Source organism: Myotis brandtii, unplaced genomic scaffold (assembly GCF_000412655.1).
Source record: "Myotis brandtii unplaced genomic scaffold, ASM41265v1 scaffold316, whole genome shotgun sequence".
In the NCBI taxonomy this organism is placed as follows: domain Eukaryota; kingdom Metazoa; phylum Chordata; class Mammalia; order Chiroptera; family Vespertilionidae; genus Myotis; species Myotis brandtii.
The window spans coordinates 245,745-261,524 of NW_005362116.1; the positions used below are offsets into that span (position 1 = coordinate 245,745).

The 15,780-nt window shown below is 47.8% G+C and overlaps 1 protein-coding gene across 1 annotated transcript in view; it reads right to left on the reverse strand.

Annotated features, from left to right (window-relative positions):
- Positions 1–2,343: 2,343 nt before the first annotated feature.
- The window catches only part of RFT1 (RFT1 homolog), a 29,620-nt gene continuing 16,183 nt past the window's right edge, over positions 2,344–15,780 (reverse strand). Inside the window, exons 8-13 of the mRNA XM_014542935.1 lie at positions 12,402–12,452; positions 11,220–11,350; positions 9,334–9,478; positions 6,415–6,520; positions 3,032–3,281; positions 2,344–2,751 (exon numbers count right to left, since the gene is read on the reverse strand). Of these exons, the coding sequence (XP_014398421.1) occupies positions 2,584–2,751; positions 3,032–3,281; positions 6,415–6,520; positions 9,334–9,478; positions 11,220–11,350; positions 12,402–12,452 (851 nt within the window). The 3' untranslated portion in view covers positions 2,344–2,583. The remainder of the gene's footprint in view (positions 2,752–3,031; positions 3,282–6,414; positions 6,521–9,333; positions 9,479–11,219; positions 11,351–12,401; positions 12,453–15,780) is intronic.

Consider the following 15,780-nt stretch of genomic DNA (forward strand, 5'->3'; position numbering starts at 1 on the left):
GCTCCTTGGTAAGCACCAAACAGAAGCAGCAGCAGCAGCAGCAGCCCTCCCTGAGGGATCTGACAGGCCAGGTCTGAAGTTACCAACACACCTGTGGCCAGAGCAGCACACACACACACACACACACACACACACACACACACACACACAAATACTGTTATTCTCACCACCAAAGGCTTCTTCATTTCCTAAAAGGATGTGCTTTAGAGGCTTGTTTCCATGGAGAAGTAACCTCGCTGTATTTTAAGTGTCACTTCAAAACAAAAGTGTGATTCCCTCCAAAAACCCTTCCTGGGAGAAGGCGGGCTGCTCGGAGAGGTGAGAATGGTGCTCGCTGTCCCGCTGGAGGCGGGCAGAAGCCTGGGTGGTTCTGCGCCTGAGGAGCCGGGAAGTCGGCCATGCTGCCTCTTCCTGGAGCAGAGAGCGGACACGGTGAAGGTGTACACGACCAGTTCACACTGGGTTCCGAGACTGACAAGGACAAATGGTGTGCCCACCTCCGTTTGCCAAAAACCTGATCCCAGAACCTGCCCCCAAAGATGCAATTCCAAAGGTCTGGAGTAGGTCCTGGGAACCTTCATTTACACTGCAATCCAGGGCAGCGGTTGCCAACCTTTCGGACCTCACGGGCCACCAGTGGTCCACGGACCACTGGTTGGCGATCACTGATCCAAGGGATTCTGAGGCAGGTAGTTCAGAGACCATGTGTTGAGACTGGGGTCAAGTGGGCCTGGGGTGGGTGACAAGGTCCTAGAGGATGAGGGTGGTCAGCGGCAGCAGAGAAGGAACTTCTGAAGGCTAAAGACACATTTCCACTCACTCAAGAGACAAAAAAGTGCACTGGAGGGAGGGCTGCCTTCTGCGTGTGCTGCCTACGCTGCCCCAGGGGACAACCAGCTCTTCTGAGCTGGCCTGACCCTGCCTTACAAAAGCACTACGAAGGCCATGCTTTTAGAGGGCCTCCGATTGCTCAGTCACACCTTGCATTTAGCTACTTTCCCCCCCACACCCCTCCCCACCATTAGTACAAAAAAACACTCTCCTTTGAATAGATAAAAAGGTGTGCAGGTGCCTGGGCACTAACCTGGGTGTGCTGCTGGGTCTGGGTCCTTGGCCCGCGGCTCTGGCTCAGGGTCCATGGATCTAAATCAGGGGTGGGGAACCTTTCTTTTGCCGAGGGCCATTTGGATATTTATAACATCATTTGTGGGTCACACAAAATTATCAACTTAAAAATCAGCCTGCTACATTTGATCAAACATTTAATTAACTCACCCCCTAATGCCTTGGCAGGGCCAGACCAAATGATTTCACGGGGCCGACATTCCCCACCCCTGATCGAAATGCCTGCATTTTAGCCGCATCACTGCCAGGCACTAGTTGCCCTGACTGGCCCAGGTGAACAACCTGCTCTGAGTGTAAACACAGGAAGTGTGGGGACATCGGGGCTGGATGATTACTGCCAACATTCAAGGTACAGTTCGCGTATGTAGCTCCAAAGGTCAACCATATGCAAAGAAATTGGTACATTAATGAAAGAAGAAAAACTCTTTGCTGCCTAGGAACAATGCTTGGTGATCTTGCCTGCTGGGTGCGGGAGGGTGAAGAGAGGTGAACTTTAGCCGGGACACCCACTGTATCCTGGAGGACCAGGCCCGAGGGCCTGCCACTCCTGTCCTGGGGCTGGAATTTGGTGTACTGACCAGTGCTAGAAGTCATGGGTCAGTGGAAGGGCCTGTGCTACTTGCCACAGAGAATTTACCCTATTTTATTACATAAAGAAAAAAAGATACATCTATTCAACTTTGTCATCTGTGCAATCTCCTGTGGGAAGTCACGCAGCTGCAAAGCAAGGTTTCCTTCCGCGGACAAGGTAGCTCACATTGGATCAGTGTCCTTCCAAACCGTCTTTCAGGTGGCCAGGCCTTGAGCCAGCTCTCTGGGAAGGCATGTGCTGGCCCAGGGAACATAGTGAGGATGACATGTGATCCCCAGTGAACTTCGGGAAATGTGAGCTGGAAGACTTCATGTTTTCATTGCTTGGATTTCTATTGAGCAACATTTCTCTTTCTCTAAAAACCCAGACCACAGGGCTGATATGAGAAAAGCCACACTCCAGGGTCTCCTTTGTTCTTGTTTGGTGCCTAACATCAGCTTTCCTTCCTTCTTTCAGAGAATAAGTCAAATATTCCGGTGAGGGGTAAAACGGCGCTTCTCCTTCTCTGCACCAGATGACTATTAACATCCAAGGTGTAGTTTGTTGGAGCATGTAGCTCCCAAGGTCAATCACACCCAAAAGGAATGAATACATGACTCAAAAGGAAAATGCTGATCGGAACAAAATGGTGGAAAAATAATTGTATTTATTTTAAAAGAGCTTTTGGTCTTCCCGTAAACATGGAACTCCTGCTTCCTGAGGAAGACTTCGGATGGACAGTCCATGTTGGTCGGGTGGTTCTCTACAACGCCTCACGGGCCTGGGTGGGCCTCACTCCGCAGACCCCTCTACAGGGCCCTTCTGCCCAGGAAACGTGCTCTGCCCACAGCTGGCCCAGGTGCACAGGTGTCAGCGAATCCCTCAGGTCACGTCATTTTGTCAGCAAGTCTGGATGCACCTAACTGAGTCCTAAGAAAGTGGATCAGCTTGGTCTCGGTGAGGAACGCTGTCCCGAGAGTCGCTCCCAGACAGAAGGCCCCCACTGCCACGTGCGCCAGCCGGGCCAGCCAGCCCTGCTCACAGCAGAGGAACGCCTGTGGAAAGAAACCACCGTCACCGCCCTGGCCTCCTTCCTCTGGGGCAAGCCAGGGGAAGCAGGGGCCCCATTGTTCCAACTCGGAGTCAGATCAAGGGCATGACAACTATGTACTAAGGGTCTACCCTGTCCCCACGGCTAACAGCATCCTAAGATGCTGTCCTAGAGGCTTAGGGGGAGGGACAGAGGTGGGAAATACTTGTCCAGCTGCTTCAGGCAGAGCAGGAAGGGAAGCCTAGAGGGAGGAACAGGGGACAGCTTGCTTCAGGGATTCTCACCTCTGACACGCCAGTAATCCCACCACTGAGGGCAAACGCTCCCAGGAGGACCGGCGACAGCTGCAGGCCCGCCAGGGGCCTGTGGGGGCTCTCACGGTAGTAGCGGTGGATGAACCAAAGGCTCTGTGTGATCCGAATGCCCATGTTAAAGCAGTTGGCCAAGATGAAGCCCACACTGCCACACCAACGGGTCAGGAGGTAGGATAGCACCAGGAATGAAGATGACAGGGCCAGCATTGTGAGGTTGTACCTGGTGAGGGAAACAAGGAAAGCGGGGCAGTGGCAACTTGCCCTAAGACAGAACTCCTGCAAAAAAAGTGGCTGTGAACATGCAGTCATGGAAAGCACCTGCAAGTCCCCACAGTCCAGCTGGTTTTCATAACATTTTCATGCTCTAAAGATAACATGGAAATGTCACTGTCCCCCCTACCCCTGAATAGAGGAGTAAGAAAATGAACAACTCGTGTCCTGACCGGTGTGGCTCAGTGGGCTGGAGTGGCATCCCGTGCATCGAAAGGTTGCCAGTTTATTCCCAGTCAGGACACATACCTAGGTTCTTGGTCAGGGCATGTATGGGAGGCAGCCGATTGATGTTTCACTTTCACACTGACGTTTCTCTCCCTCTCCCTTCCTCTCTCTCTAAATCAATAAAAGCATGTCCTCAGGTGAAGACTGAAGAAAATGAGCAACTCAAGATAGTTATGGTTTTTTAAGGATAATAATTGGTTCATTTAAGGGGCACTTTGTAATCAAAACACAAAATAATCCTATTCAGCCCAAGTCTTTAATGTGAGGCAGGAGAATATGGCACGGGTAACAATTATATACAAAGGCTAACTCTGTGTCAGGCACCGTGGGGGGGGTGGGGGGGCGAGGGGGGGCTGTGGATAAACACACAGCCTTCCCTGCGGAGTTCAGGTTCATTTGCAGACAAGAAAACCAGGCACACGGAGTCTGAGTAACTTGCCTGGGGAGGGAGCCAACACTCCCCCTGACCCCTGGCCCCTAAACTCTAGCACTGCACACCACTTCCTTTCAAACGCAGAAGCCCCGTAACCTTGGCTGGTGGACATCATTCAAAGCAAATGATCAGCCTCCAAAATGAGATGTAAACAGGGAGCAGGCCTGGATCGTCTTGTGTCCCCAAACTCTTGCACATCCTTCCTTCTCTCTCTGCCTCTCTAGAGCTCTTTGGAGTCTATGACTGGATGGACTGTACTGCTCCTTCTGCTTCTCTGATTTCAAAGCACCAAGTCACTGCCAGGCCGGCATGGCTCAGTGGTTGAGCTTCAACCTATGAACCAGCAGGTCAGGGTCCGATTCCCAGTCAAGGGCACATGCCCAGGATGTGGGCTCAATCCCCAGTGGGGGGCGTGCAGGAGGCAGCCAATCAATGATTCTCTCTCATCATTGAAGTTTATTTCTCTCTCCCTCTCCCTTCCTCTCTGAAATCAATAGAAATATTACATATATATATATGTTTAATATTTCAAAATTAAACTTAACTATCTGAAGTAAATACCATGTCAAGACCATTATTTAAAAACTATATGTTGTGTCCAAAAAGTAGGCTGGAAAATCAATTTAGTGGGTCATGATATGGCAGTTTAAAAATAAAACAACAGCCCTGGCCAATGTTGCTCTGTGGTTAGAGTGTCAGCCTGCTCACCAAAGGGTTTTGGATTCGATTTCCAGTCAAGGATACATACCTGGGTTGCAGGTTCGATTCACGTGTGGGAGGCAACTAATCAATGTGTCTCTCACATCGATGTTTCTCTCTCTCCTCTTCCCTCCCCCTCCCTTCCACTCTCACACACACACACATACACACAAAAATCAATGGAAAAAATATCCTCGGGTGAGGATTAACAACAAAAAATAATAATAAAAATGAAACAACAGAATTAAAACTATCAGCGTGTCCTGTGCATAACTGGCGAACTTACTGCTTCGTGAAAGCGGGAAGTCTCAGTCATGGCCCCTGAACATGTACTGGGTCACAGTGCTCAATGTCGTTTCTCCTGGGAAAGCTGGTTCGGGCCAGCCGTTCCTCGGGCCCAGCTGTCGCTGGAAATCTCCTGGAGCTGTGTAATGGAAGACCCCTCGGCCCAGGTCCCGACAAGTCTAGTTCTGTTGGTCTAGGAGGGGCTAGAACTTCCTAAGGGAACCTGGTCAGACTGGGGTCTGCTGCTCTAGACTCAAGTTCTAAACTATGGTGTAGCAAACAAAGTCACAAGCTTCTTTGTGAGACAGTCCAACAGGGGCAGAGAGGCTGCTCTGAATGAGAGGAAGGGCTCCCCAACTCCTTGAACTACCCTTTCCCATCCCACCCCCACCACTGGCCTCAGGGCTTTCAGCAGCACTCAAGGCAGTTTAGAGGTAGCATGAACGCACCCCCCCACCCCCCGCCCAGGGACCAAAGGGATAACGAGGGCTCCTCATCCCATTTCATCCCATTACCTGCACCCACCCCTTCTACTCTCTCTCCTTCTCCCTATCACTTTCATCGCTCTCCTCACCTCATCCTGTAGTGATATCTTAAGATACAGCCTTGCTGCTTTTGGTATTTGGACACAAGAGATGAAAGATCCTGAGTTCATTCATGAGCAGTTCATGTCAAAATCACTGAGGAGCTTTTAGACACACACACACACACACACACACACACAGAGTTAGGAGCCTGCTGATTCTGCAGGTGTGGTAGGAGAGAGAGTGGTGGAAGTAGGTGGGCAGGAGTCTGCATTTCTAGCAAGCCCCATGGGGGATTCTGACTCACAACCAGGGTTAAGAACCATTGCTTGAGGTTCCGGGGAGCCTGCTGATTCTGTAGGTGTAGTAGGAGAGAGTGGTGGAAGTAGGTGGGCAGGAGTCTGCATTTCTAGCAAGCCCCATGGGGGATTCTGACTCACAACCAGGGTTAAGAACCATTGCTTGAGGTTCCGGGGCAGAGGTTCTGGTCTGTTGTCAATGGATGGGAAAAATGGGCAAAAACATGTATGTTCACATGAGCCTTTCTCTGAGAGAAATGTCACAGATCCTGAGATTCTTAAAGACCCACAAGTCAGATTCTCAGGGACAGGACTCTGAATCCTGGAGAAGCCCCTTGGTAACCCTCTGGAGCAGTAAGCAAGGAAGTGCAGGAGTAGAGCTTGTCTTGTGCACGTCTCTGCAAACCTGGACTGACAGCCCTCAGGCCCAGATCCCTTCCTCCACCGACGGGGGGTGTGCAGTGGAGAGCCCGGGGAAGGCTGTACTAGCGGCTAGGTGCCACCTCTAAGAGAGCCTTTCGTAAGGGCAGGTCCAGAATGAAAAGAAATGAGATGGCATGTTACTTCACTTTGGCTAAAGAACATGATTAGAGGTGTGTCTTTAAGGTCACCCACCTGTCGACCTGTTCTTTGCTCATGGCAGCAAATGTGAAACACTCGGTTACTCCATTGATGGCAAGCAGGAGAACGTAAAGAGAGTAAGTTCGCAGCAAAACAGGACCTGTAAGAAAACAACCCACTGAGCCGCCACAGCCCGAACGGGAGGCCCACACCCACCCTCAGGCTGGCGGGGTGGTCAGAGAACACCAGCAGGGGGTCATGAGCCCTGCTGGTATCATCAGGGGCAAATGCATGCTCAAGCCTATGGTCTTAGTGACCTGGAAGGACTCCTAGCATTCCATGGCACCGACTAAAACAAACAGCTAAAAACAAAAGGATACGTATGAATAAATGCATAGATCTCTTGCTTAACAGCTAAAAGCTTATCTGGCCAGCAAGCAAATCTCACTTTTTAAACCAGCACGGAGAGTCCTGCTGGCTGGAGCACTCAGGGTATGAGGGCTGCGTTAAGAGAACCTCAGTTGAAAAGGTCCTGAAGAAAAGACCTTGGGGAGAACAGGAGCAGCAGGCAGCTTCAGGGAGAGAACACCCACAAATCCGCAGGGAGACCAGAGCCCACCGTGTTATTTTTTTCTGTAACAAAGTAATGCAGTTCTATAGCTAACTAACAAGCTTTGAAAAAATCTGCTAACAAACGATCGAAGCCTTAAAAATGGGACTGACCCCCAGTTTAAGAGGGCCATTATCAAGAGACAGCCAAGGAATTGGTAATGAAATTAACATATGCCCAATCTGTGAGCCAGCAATACCACCCCTAGGTATACTTCCCACAGAAGAAAAATCACATGTTCACAAAAACACTTGTACATAAATGTCCTCAGCAGTTTTACATATAACAGCCCAAACCGACATCAATAGGAGAAAGGATAAACTAACTGCGAGCCATCCATTCAAAGAGTCAGGAGCAGGGCAAGGAGATGAGGGCGAGTGGAGGCGAGGGGGAGGGGAAATGAGGGAAGGAAAGCTAGCAGGCACCCTGGGAGACACACTGACCCTACCAGAAGCCACGATGGGCTTTACAGAGGCTCAAGTTTGGTCAAAATGAGAGGCAGCTATAATGCGGAGACAAGGCTAGAAGACCCTGCTGGGACATGACGCTGGTGCAGCCTGGCCAGGCAAGAGATGCCGATGGCCCTGAAGAACTTGGTGGCACCCAAAACCACAGGCTCTTTTCACAGACTAAGAAACCTGATCATTCTCGACTCTTCTCTGTGAAGAGGATACTGAGAATACCTTTTTGAGTCTGAAGTTATTAATGACTGTGACATAAACCATCAGAGGCATTTTACCTTAGAAATCAACTAACACTACCCTTTTAATTGATAAATGTTATTATCAAAGCTCAAACCTGGCACCAGCATCTCACTGGAGTAAAAGGACTACACATCCACAGTCGTTTGTTTATGTGTCTTCTGCGATTGATTACTCCCCTGGGTGAACATTCCATGGATGGGACAGCCTTCTCCTCCTGGCACTCCTGGGATCACTACATTAAAGGCTGCTCCTAGGTGATCACCTTTCTAAAGGGGCAGAGCTGCTGTGAAACAGCTGAGTCCCAGTCTGCACAGACTCACTACTGGCTTCCCACTGAGGCCTCCCTGCAGCTGCCTGATAGAAACACACTTCTCCCAGCAGGAGCCCCAGGGAGCTGTACGCCTGGCACTGATTTCACAGCAGGAGTTTCTCCAAACTTAATGGCCTTTGTTCTTTTCCTAATATCGAAGTCTGGGCTCATTACAGCAGAGACTAAAGCTATAGCGGAGACTAAAGCATGCCCGAGGACTTATAAAATGGCAACTGACAAAGCTCTTCACGTTGAGATGGGGCAGCAGAAAGAAGTCTTCAGGGTCCTTGTCTAGTGACCTGAGGAATGCAAAACCCCTTTGCTAAACCCAAGAGGAAACACTGCAATGGACTGCCAGCCCATGCCCAGCGCATTCTGAAAGTGGTGCCGTCCGGGGCCGAGCAAGTGCTGCGAGATGCGTGGTGGCCCGGGCTCCCGGTCTTTCAGAGCTCGACACAGTCAATGCTTTCCTTCTTCAAACACCGAGTCACTGGACTATATGTACAATTTTATTTGCCGAGATCAATTTTATTCTCTGCAAGTGGCTCTGGGTTATCCTTCAAAGGCTTTTATGCATCAGGCCGTGAGATTTATGTTGTATGGACTACCTTCAGTGTGTTCAGTACCAAGTGGAGGCTCACTACAGCCTGCTCTCTGCCTTCCTCCCTCACCCTCACCTGACGAGGCCCGAGAAATCATTTGGTCTGGCCCTGCCAAGGCAATCGCAGGCGGGACTCGAAACTCAATAAATCTAGGAGCTTCTTTCATAGCAACAGACATTTATATTAAGTGAGTCATAGCCAATGGCCCCTGGCAAAAAAGGTTCCCACCCCTGCCCTGGAGGGGTCACATGGGAGCACCTGGCAAACCCAGTTTAGGCCTAAGAGGAAAGCCAAGGATTTTTTTTTTCTAAAAGTTAATCCTCACCTGAGGTTATGTTTATTTATTGTTTTTTAGAGAAAGGAAGGGAGAGAGGGAGAGGGAGAGAGGGAGAAAAACATCGATCATTGCCTCAGGTACACACCCCGACCAGCGATAGAGCCTGCAACCTAGGTATGTGCCCTGAACAGGATTTGAACCCGAAACCTTTTGGTGTATGGGACCACGCTCCAACCAAGCCACCCCGGCCAGGGCAAGCAAGGATTCTTAGCAACTTCTTCAATGAGGTGGGGGAACAGATCCACCTGGTCTGACCTCCTATGAGGGGAAGAGTCCCACCCACAGCCCCGCCACTAACAATTCCCCCGACATGACACAGATTCAATGTGTGCGCACAAGCTCTTGAATTTCATAAGACTCTCCTATTTCTGTTCAGAAATAAGAACACATCTGGCAACTCTTGTGCATACCTGATCCTGAGCTAAGCATGGCCCCTCCATAGATATCCAAGGCCAGCTGAGAGTAGGCAAAGCCAAAAACGGTGATGGTCAGGCCGGTCAGCAGGGCCAGCTTGAGCAGGGACTCCAACACCGTGGCGGCCACAGCAACATCCTCCTGGTGCCGGGGAGAGGGAAGGAAGTTGGATGAATCATGAGCCAAAGGAAAGCCTCACATCTGGCCTCCCCTGTGCTGCTTCCTGGCCACTCCTTCAGTTGGTGAGGGCATCACTGCTTTCTGCAGCCCGCGCTGTGTCTGTCAATCAGCAACGGAAGGAAAGGACAATGTGTGCCTCCTTCGGGAGTGCAGGGGCGGCTTCGTGTCTAACTCATTTAGGATAAATTATGTCAAACGTTTCTTAGGAAACACTCACTGTCCCCTCAGATATTTATTCTTAAGTGAGATAGCAATGTTTTGCATTGCTAGCTAGCTTTGCCTTTGCCAGTGTTCTTCTCCTGACAAACATCTCCAAATCCTGAAGTTCCTGTCAGTGTACTTAGGAAAATATTCCTAAGTCAAATTGAGAACCAGATTAGCTCATTGTGATACTGTGCTTAAACTATATTTTGTAAAATGTCTAAGACATGTAAGAGGCCACCTTAGCTTGCTTTTAATTCTAAAATAATAACCGTTTGGTGTATGGGACCACGCCCCAACATTGTGTTCAGTATCCAGACATTTTCAGTGGTTTTAGAAAAGGGGAAGTTTATGTAACCAAATGCTTCTGGATTAAAATTTCTTCTGTGTTTACTAACTGGAGTATGTAGGTTCTCACAGTCAGAATGTAGCTCTGGGCACTTCACAATCCTTAAGAAGCTTAAACAATTGGTGTGGCGAGAGAAACTGAATGACCAGGTCCTTCCCTCCCCAGGTTCTCAGTCAGCCTTGCCCCAGTCTCTGAGTCCCTTGGCTCACCTCTGGGTCTTACACCCGAGACTAGACCAGGGAGGAGGTCTGTGCTGCGTTGGGGACAGCCATCGAGAGTTCTGAGAGGGCTGGGTCAAGAATAAGGCCAAAAAGAAGGACAAAAGGTGGAAAGGGCGGGCCAGCCAGTGAGAAAGGGAGAGGCTGTGAAAGAAGACATGAGCACAGGGTCCTGCCAGCATGCATTCAGAGTGTGGAGAACAAGCAGTCAAACTCACGGCCCACAACAAATACTTTTGCGGCCCAGCCAACGTAACGGTATGTAAGAAATGTCTTAATGAAAATTTTTTAATTTAATTTTTACAATATCCTGTTATACATAATTATTAATAACGAACTACAAGGTTAGCTAATGACTGATTACTATAATCGTGTTGCATTCATTTCCCTTATGTGCCTTACGCGCAGGCGCACCATTTCTCTCCACTAATACTAGCAGTGAATATTTTAGCAGCCGATTGCCACGTCATTAGTCTTATACTGACTTGTTTGGTGTGCGCAACAGAAAATATTTCGCTTTCGGAGAACAAGAAAAATTGGTTTATTTGCATTACGCTTATTAATTTGTGCAGTTATTCACTGTCTGGTAAGTTAATGTTCAAGAAAAAGTATTAATTTTTATTAAAATGTTCTATTATTTTATGTTAACGACTACTCATTTATTTCAACCCTTATTATTCCGCATTTCTTTATCGAAATAAACCTACCTTTCTATGAAAGTTGAAGCTTTTGGTTTTTTGCGGCCCACATAAACTTAAACCTTGTTTATTTGGCCCATGTTAGCCTTTGAGTTTGACATGCTTGGTGTAGAAAAATGAAATCTAGAAGGAAATTTCAGATCAGACAGAAGGGAAACAGACTGCTCCACATTTTTGTCTATCTTGCAATTAGAGAGAGAGTTCATTTGAGATGGTGACATAAGAACCAGGACTACCTGCTTCTGAAGTGTGGCATCCTTTTCTCTCTCCAGCACCTTCGCAAAGAATATATAAAAACTCTCCTCTATTGGCTGGAAAATTAATCTGGCCACAAGGGAGCCAAGATTATTCACTATATCATATACACCTACAAAACAAAAGGAAGAAACAGCAATCCGACTGGGTTTCCTCTGAATTTTCTCAGCACTATTAACTTTTTATCTAATTCAATTTTTAAAACTTTTTGATATAACTATAGTCACGTGTAGTTGTAAAAATAATAGATCCAGTTTCCCTGAAGAGTAACATCTTGCAAAACTCGAGTACAATGTCACAACTAGGACACTGACGTTGACAATTAAGATACAGCCCGAGCCAGTTTGGCTTAGTAGATAGAGCGTCAGCCTGCAATATGAAGGGTCCCAGGTTCAATTCTGGTCAAGGGCACGTACCTCGGCTGCAGGCTCAATCTCTAGCCCTGGTCAGGGCATGCGCAGGAAGCAACCAATTGATGTGTCTATCTCACATCGGTGTTTCTCTCTCTCTGTCTGTCTCCCTCCCTTCCACTCTCTCTAAAAATCAATGGAAAAATATCCACGGGTGAGGATTAATAACAACAAAAGATACAGAATACTTCCTTCACCAGCACTTTTCTATAAAAGTCATTAATACCACGTGGATTTTTTCCTATTTTTATTTCCACTACTCCAAGGTTATATTAAAAAAAAAAAATGAAAAAATTGAGCCCTAGAAAGTGCTGGGGGATTGACAGCAAATCTCCAAGCCAGTCCAAAACCAAATAAAACAAAATCAATAAAACCAGTCTGGTAAGTTGTTTTTAAGTACACCCACACAAACATGGGGTATATCTTTGTAACTGTGATGATGAGCTCCCTTTTCTCTTCTCTTAGCACCTCCCCACCCCCAAATGAGCATCAGAGCTCTACAGAAAGCAGGGTAAGGCAGATCTCAACAGAGAACCTGCCACCCAGGTCGCAGGAGAAGGGAGAGTCAGTACACTGTATATATTTATAAAGGCCTACAATTTTCAATCTTCAGGATTCATGTTTTCATAATCTTCCTTTTATATAATTCCTAGGTTCATTTTCATTAATCATATCAAAATGCAGAGAAAATACTAGGAAGTATCTACTAACAGTATTCCCCTTTAATTAAAACACTACAGAATTTCATCTTACCCTGATCGCCAAAATTTAACACATTCAAAAATGTCATCACATATCGCTCCCCTGCAAATAGAAAAGCAAAGTAATTAGCATTTTGATTGTACATTATTTTCTTGTTTCCTTTTCTCTTATCATCTATCAACTTTTCCTGTTGGCAAATATCTGAAAGGAGAAAAATTAGATAATTAAAGAAACATTCCTTGTCCTAATGTAGATTTCAAATAATCTCAAAATAGTAGCAGCTTAGAAAGTGCTGGGGGATTTATTGAGAGCAAATCTCCAAACCAGTTAAAAACCAAATAAAACAAAATCAATAAAACCAGTCTGATAAGTTGTTCTTAAGTACAGGGAGATTACTAAAATATTAATAATGCAAGTAATTGTCCCAAGTTTTAAGGGAGATCAGATGATGTGAGTGTGAATTCTGTAAAACGAAAGGTCCATGGTTATGAGCACAGACTCAAAAGTTTCCTCTCCAGGTGGAGAACGCTCCATGGAGGCTGGCAAGGCTCTGGAGCCCACGCCCATGATTCAAATCTAAGTCTAATGCCTTCACGGAGAAGACACGGGCCCAGAGCCCTACTCCCCACCCCCAATTTTCATATTATCTGTGAGTGGAAAGCACTGACCATTATGGCGATAAAACACTGAGGTCATGATTCAAATCCAAGTCTAATGCCTTCATGGAGAAGACACGGGCCCAGAGCCCTACTCCCCCATCCCCAATTTTCATATTATCTGTGAATGGAAAGCACTGACCATTATGGCGATAAAACACTGAGGAGTGCCCATAGCCCTACAGAGCAAATTCTCACCTCCTAGCAACTTGCTAAAAAAAAAAAAAAAAAAAAAAAAAAAAAAAAAAACCCACAAAAAAAACCAAAAAAACACCCCCAAAATGTTCTCTTTTAAAACCCTCTAAGTTGTTCTTAAGTACAGGGAGCTTACTAAAATATTAATAATGAAAGTAATTGTCCCAAGTTTTAAGGGAGATCAGATCATGTGAGTGTGAATTCTGTAAAACGAAAGGTCCATGGTTATGAGCACAGACTCAAAAGTTTCCTCTCCAGGTGGAGAACGCTCCATGGAGGCTGGCAAGGCTCTGGAGCCCACGCCCATGATTCAAATCTAAGTCTAATGCCTTCACGGAGAAGACACGGGCCCAGAGCCCTACTCCCCACCCCCAATTTTCATATTATCTGTGAGTGGAAAGCACTGACCATTATGGCGATAAAACACTGAGGAGTGCCCATAGCCCTACAGAGCAAATTTTCACCTCCCAGCAACTTGCTAAAAAACAAACAAAAAAAAGCAATATTAGGAGACTAGAAGCAGTGGTCTCTGAAGTCTCCCTGGCCCTTGCCTTCCTACAATCTCCCAGCCACTGCCTTGAGCAGGGACCTCCATGGTCCTCCCAGGCACTGGCCAATGGCTGAATTCACTCCCATCTGCATCTCTGCACTACTCCAACCATCTTCACCGCTAACAGTTCCAGCTTTTGCAAACCTAGCTCTTCAGTCAATCCCTGCTTTCACACCTTTAAATGGCCTCTTAATGTTTGCAAAAAGTCCGGGCTCCTTAATTCTGCATTTGGAGCCTTTTATAAACTACCCCTAAGCTATATTTTGGCCTCCCTTCACCAACCTCATCCCCACCTCCCATCGAACCACCATCCTCAGCTACATCCTACCAAGCTTTAGCCTCTCCAGCTGCTCTGAGTCAGGCTGGCTTGTGGCATTCTCACCACCTAGGATGGCATTTCTGCAGGGAACTCCTTGTGTTCTGCCACAATGGGCCTCTCCCGCTCTACTCTGTAAGCTCCCTGAGGGCAGGAACCATGTCTCGGTCATCTCCATTTCCCTGGCTTCCTAGAGGAGCGCCAGGAAGTGAGAGGACACACAAGAGATGTCTGGCGAATGAGGTCACGTTTCCAAGTACAGTCCTCGCAGCTCTGAGTCAGAGTTAACCACACAATTGTGCCTCTTTGATGAGAGAATGAGCTCTTTAAGCTCGTGGCCTGCTACTCATCCATCTGTGTATTCTCAGCACCTGGCACGCAGTGTTCAGGAAATGTGGGGGCAGAAGGTAAGAGCATACACATTTTTTGCTATTACAATGAATGATTTCAACTTTCTCAGAGCTGTAGCTTTGAGAGAAAAAGAATCTGGGAGTCCTTGTCAAGCCACTTCCTTATTTCACAGCCATGGAGATGGAGGCCCTGAGAAGTTCCTAACGGCCCTCTGCCAGTCAGGCCAGGGCGGCCCAACCGTGGAGTGAACAAGCACTCGGTGCCCCCTCCAGGCCCAGCTCAGGAGGCCTGAGTGTGTGGCTAGCTTCATCTGCTGCTACCAACACATGTCCAGCCACTGCAATCCAGAGAACCAACTAGCGCCACAGCTTGGACTGGATCCATTCCTCAATTCATTTAAATTGCTCTTAAAACTCTGGGAGGAAAAAAGTACACAAGGTGAACTAACAATAAGGTGAACTGTCACAAAACACAACTGCACTACAGATACCTTTCTTTATCAGCAAATACTTGAACACCTATCATGTGCAGGCCCAGCAGGGTGCTGGGGAGACAGTGGTGAACAGCACCTTCCAGCTCTCAAGAAACTCATAGTTAAGGCATCTCCACTCAGATCTCCGAAGGCTTCTGATCCTTACTTCCCAGAAGTTCTGCCAACAGTTTCACTTTGTAATGGCAATGTTACAGGCTTAGACCAGAACCGTGCACTCTCAAAGCTCAGAGAGCCTCAGACACCTCCTGTCCTACCCCTTAACTCAGATGGGACAAGTGAGGCTTACAGGGAGTCACTTCCCTTTGGAAGTATAATTAGTTAAAAATGAAGATGGGGGGGGGAGCCCTGGCTGGTATGGCTCAGTTGGTTGGGCGTCGTCCTATGCAGTGAGGGGTTGCAGGTTTGATTCCTGGTCAAGGCATATGCTGAGGTTTTGGGCTTGATCCTCAGTAGGGAATGTGCTAGAGACAGCAGATTGGTGTTTCTCTCTCACGTTGAATTTTTTCTTTGTCTCTCCCTTCCTCTCTCTCTAAAAATCAATAAAAATATATATTTTTAAAGATAGACGGGGATGTGCGAAGGAAAATAATCTACATATAAAAAAAACCAGTGACCGGAAAGCCGTAACAACCAGAAAGACTGGTCGCTATGACGCCCACTGCAGCCAGCGAACCAGCCAGATCTGGGGATGGGGCCGGCTGGCCAACCTCCTGCAGCCCCTCTCCCTGCCCAGCCCCACCCCAGATCCGGGCCCCCCAACCTGATCAGGGGCAGGGCTGGCTGGCTGGCCAGCTGGCCAACTGCCTGTGGCCCCTCCAGCCGGCCAGCCAACCACCCATGGCCCCTCCCCCAGGCTACTGGCCCCTGAT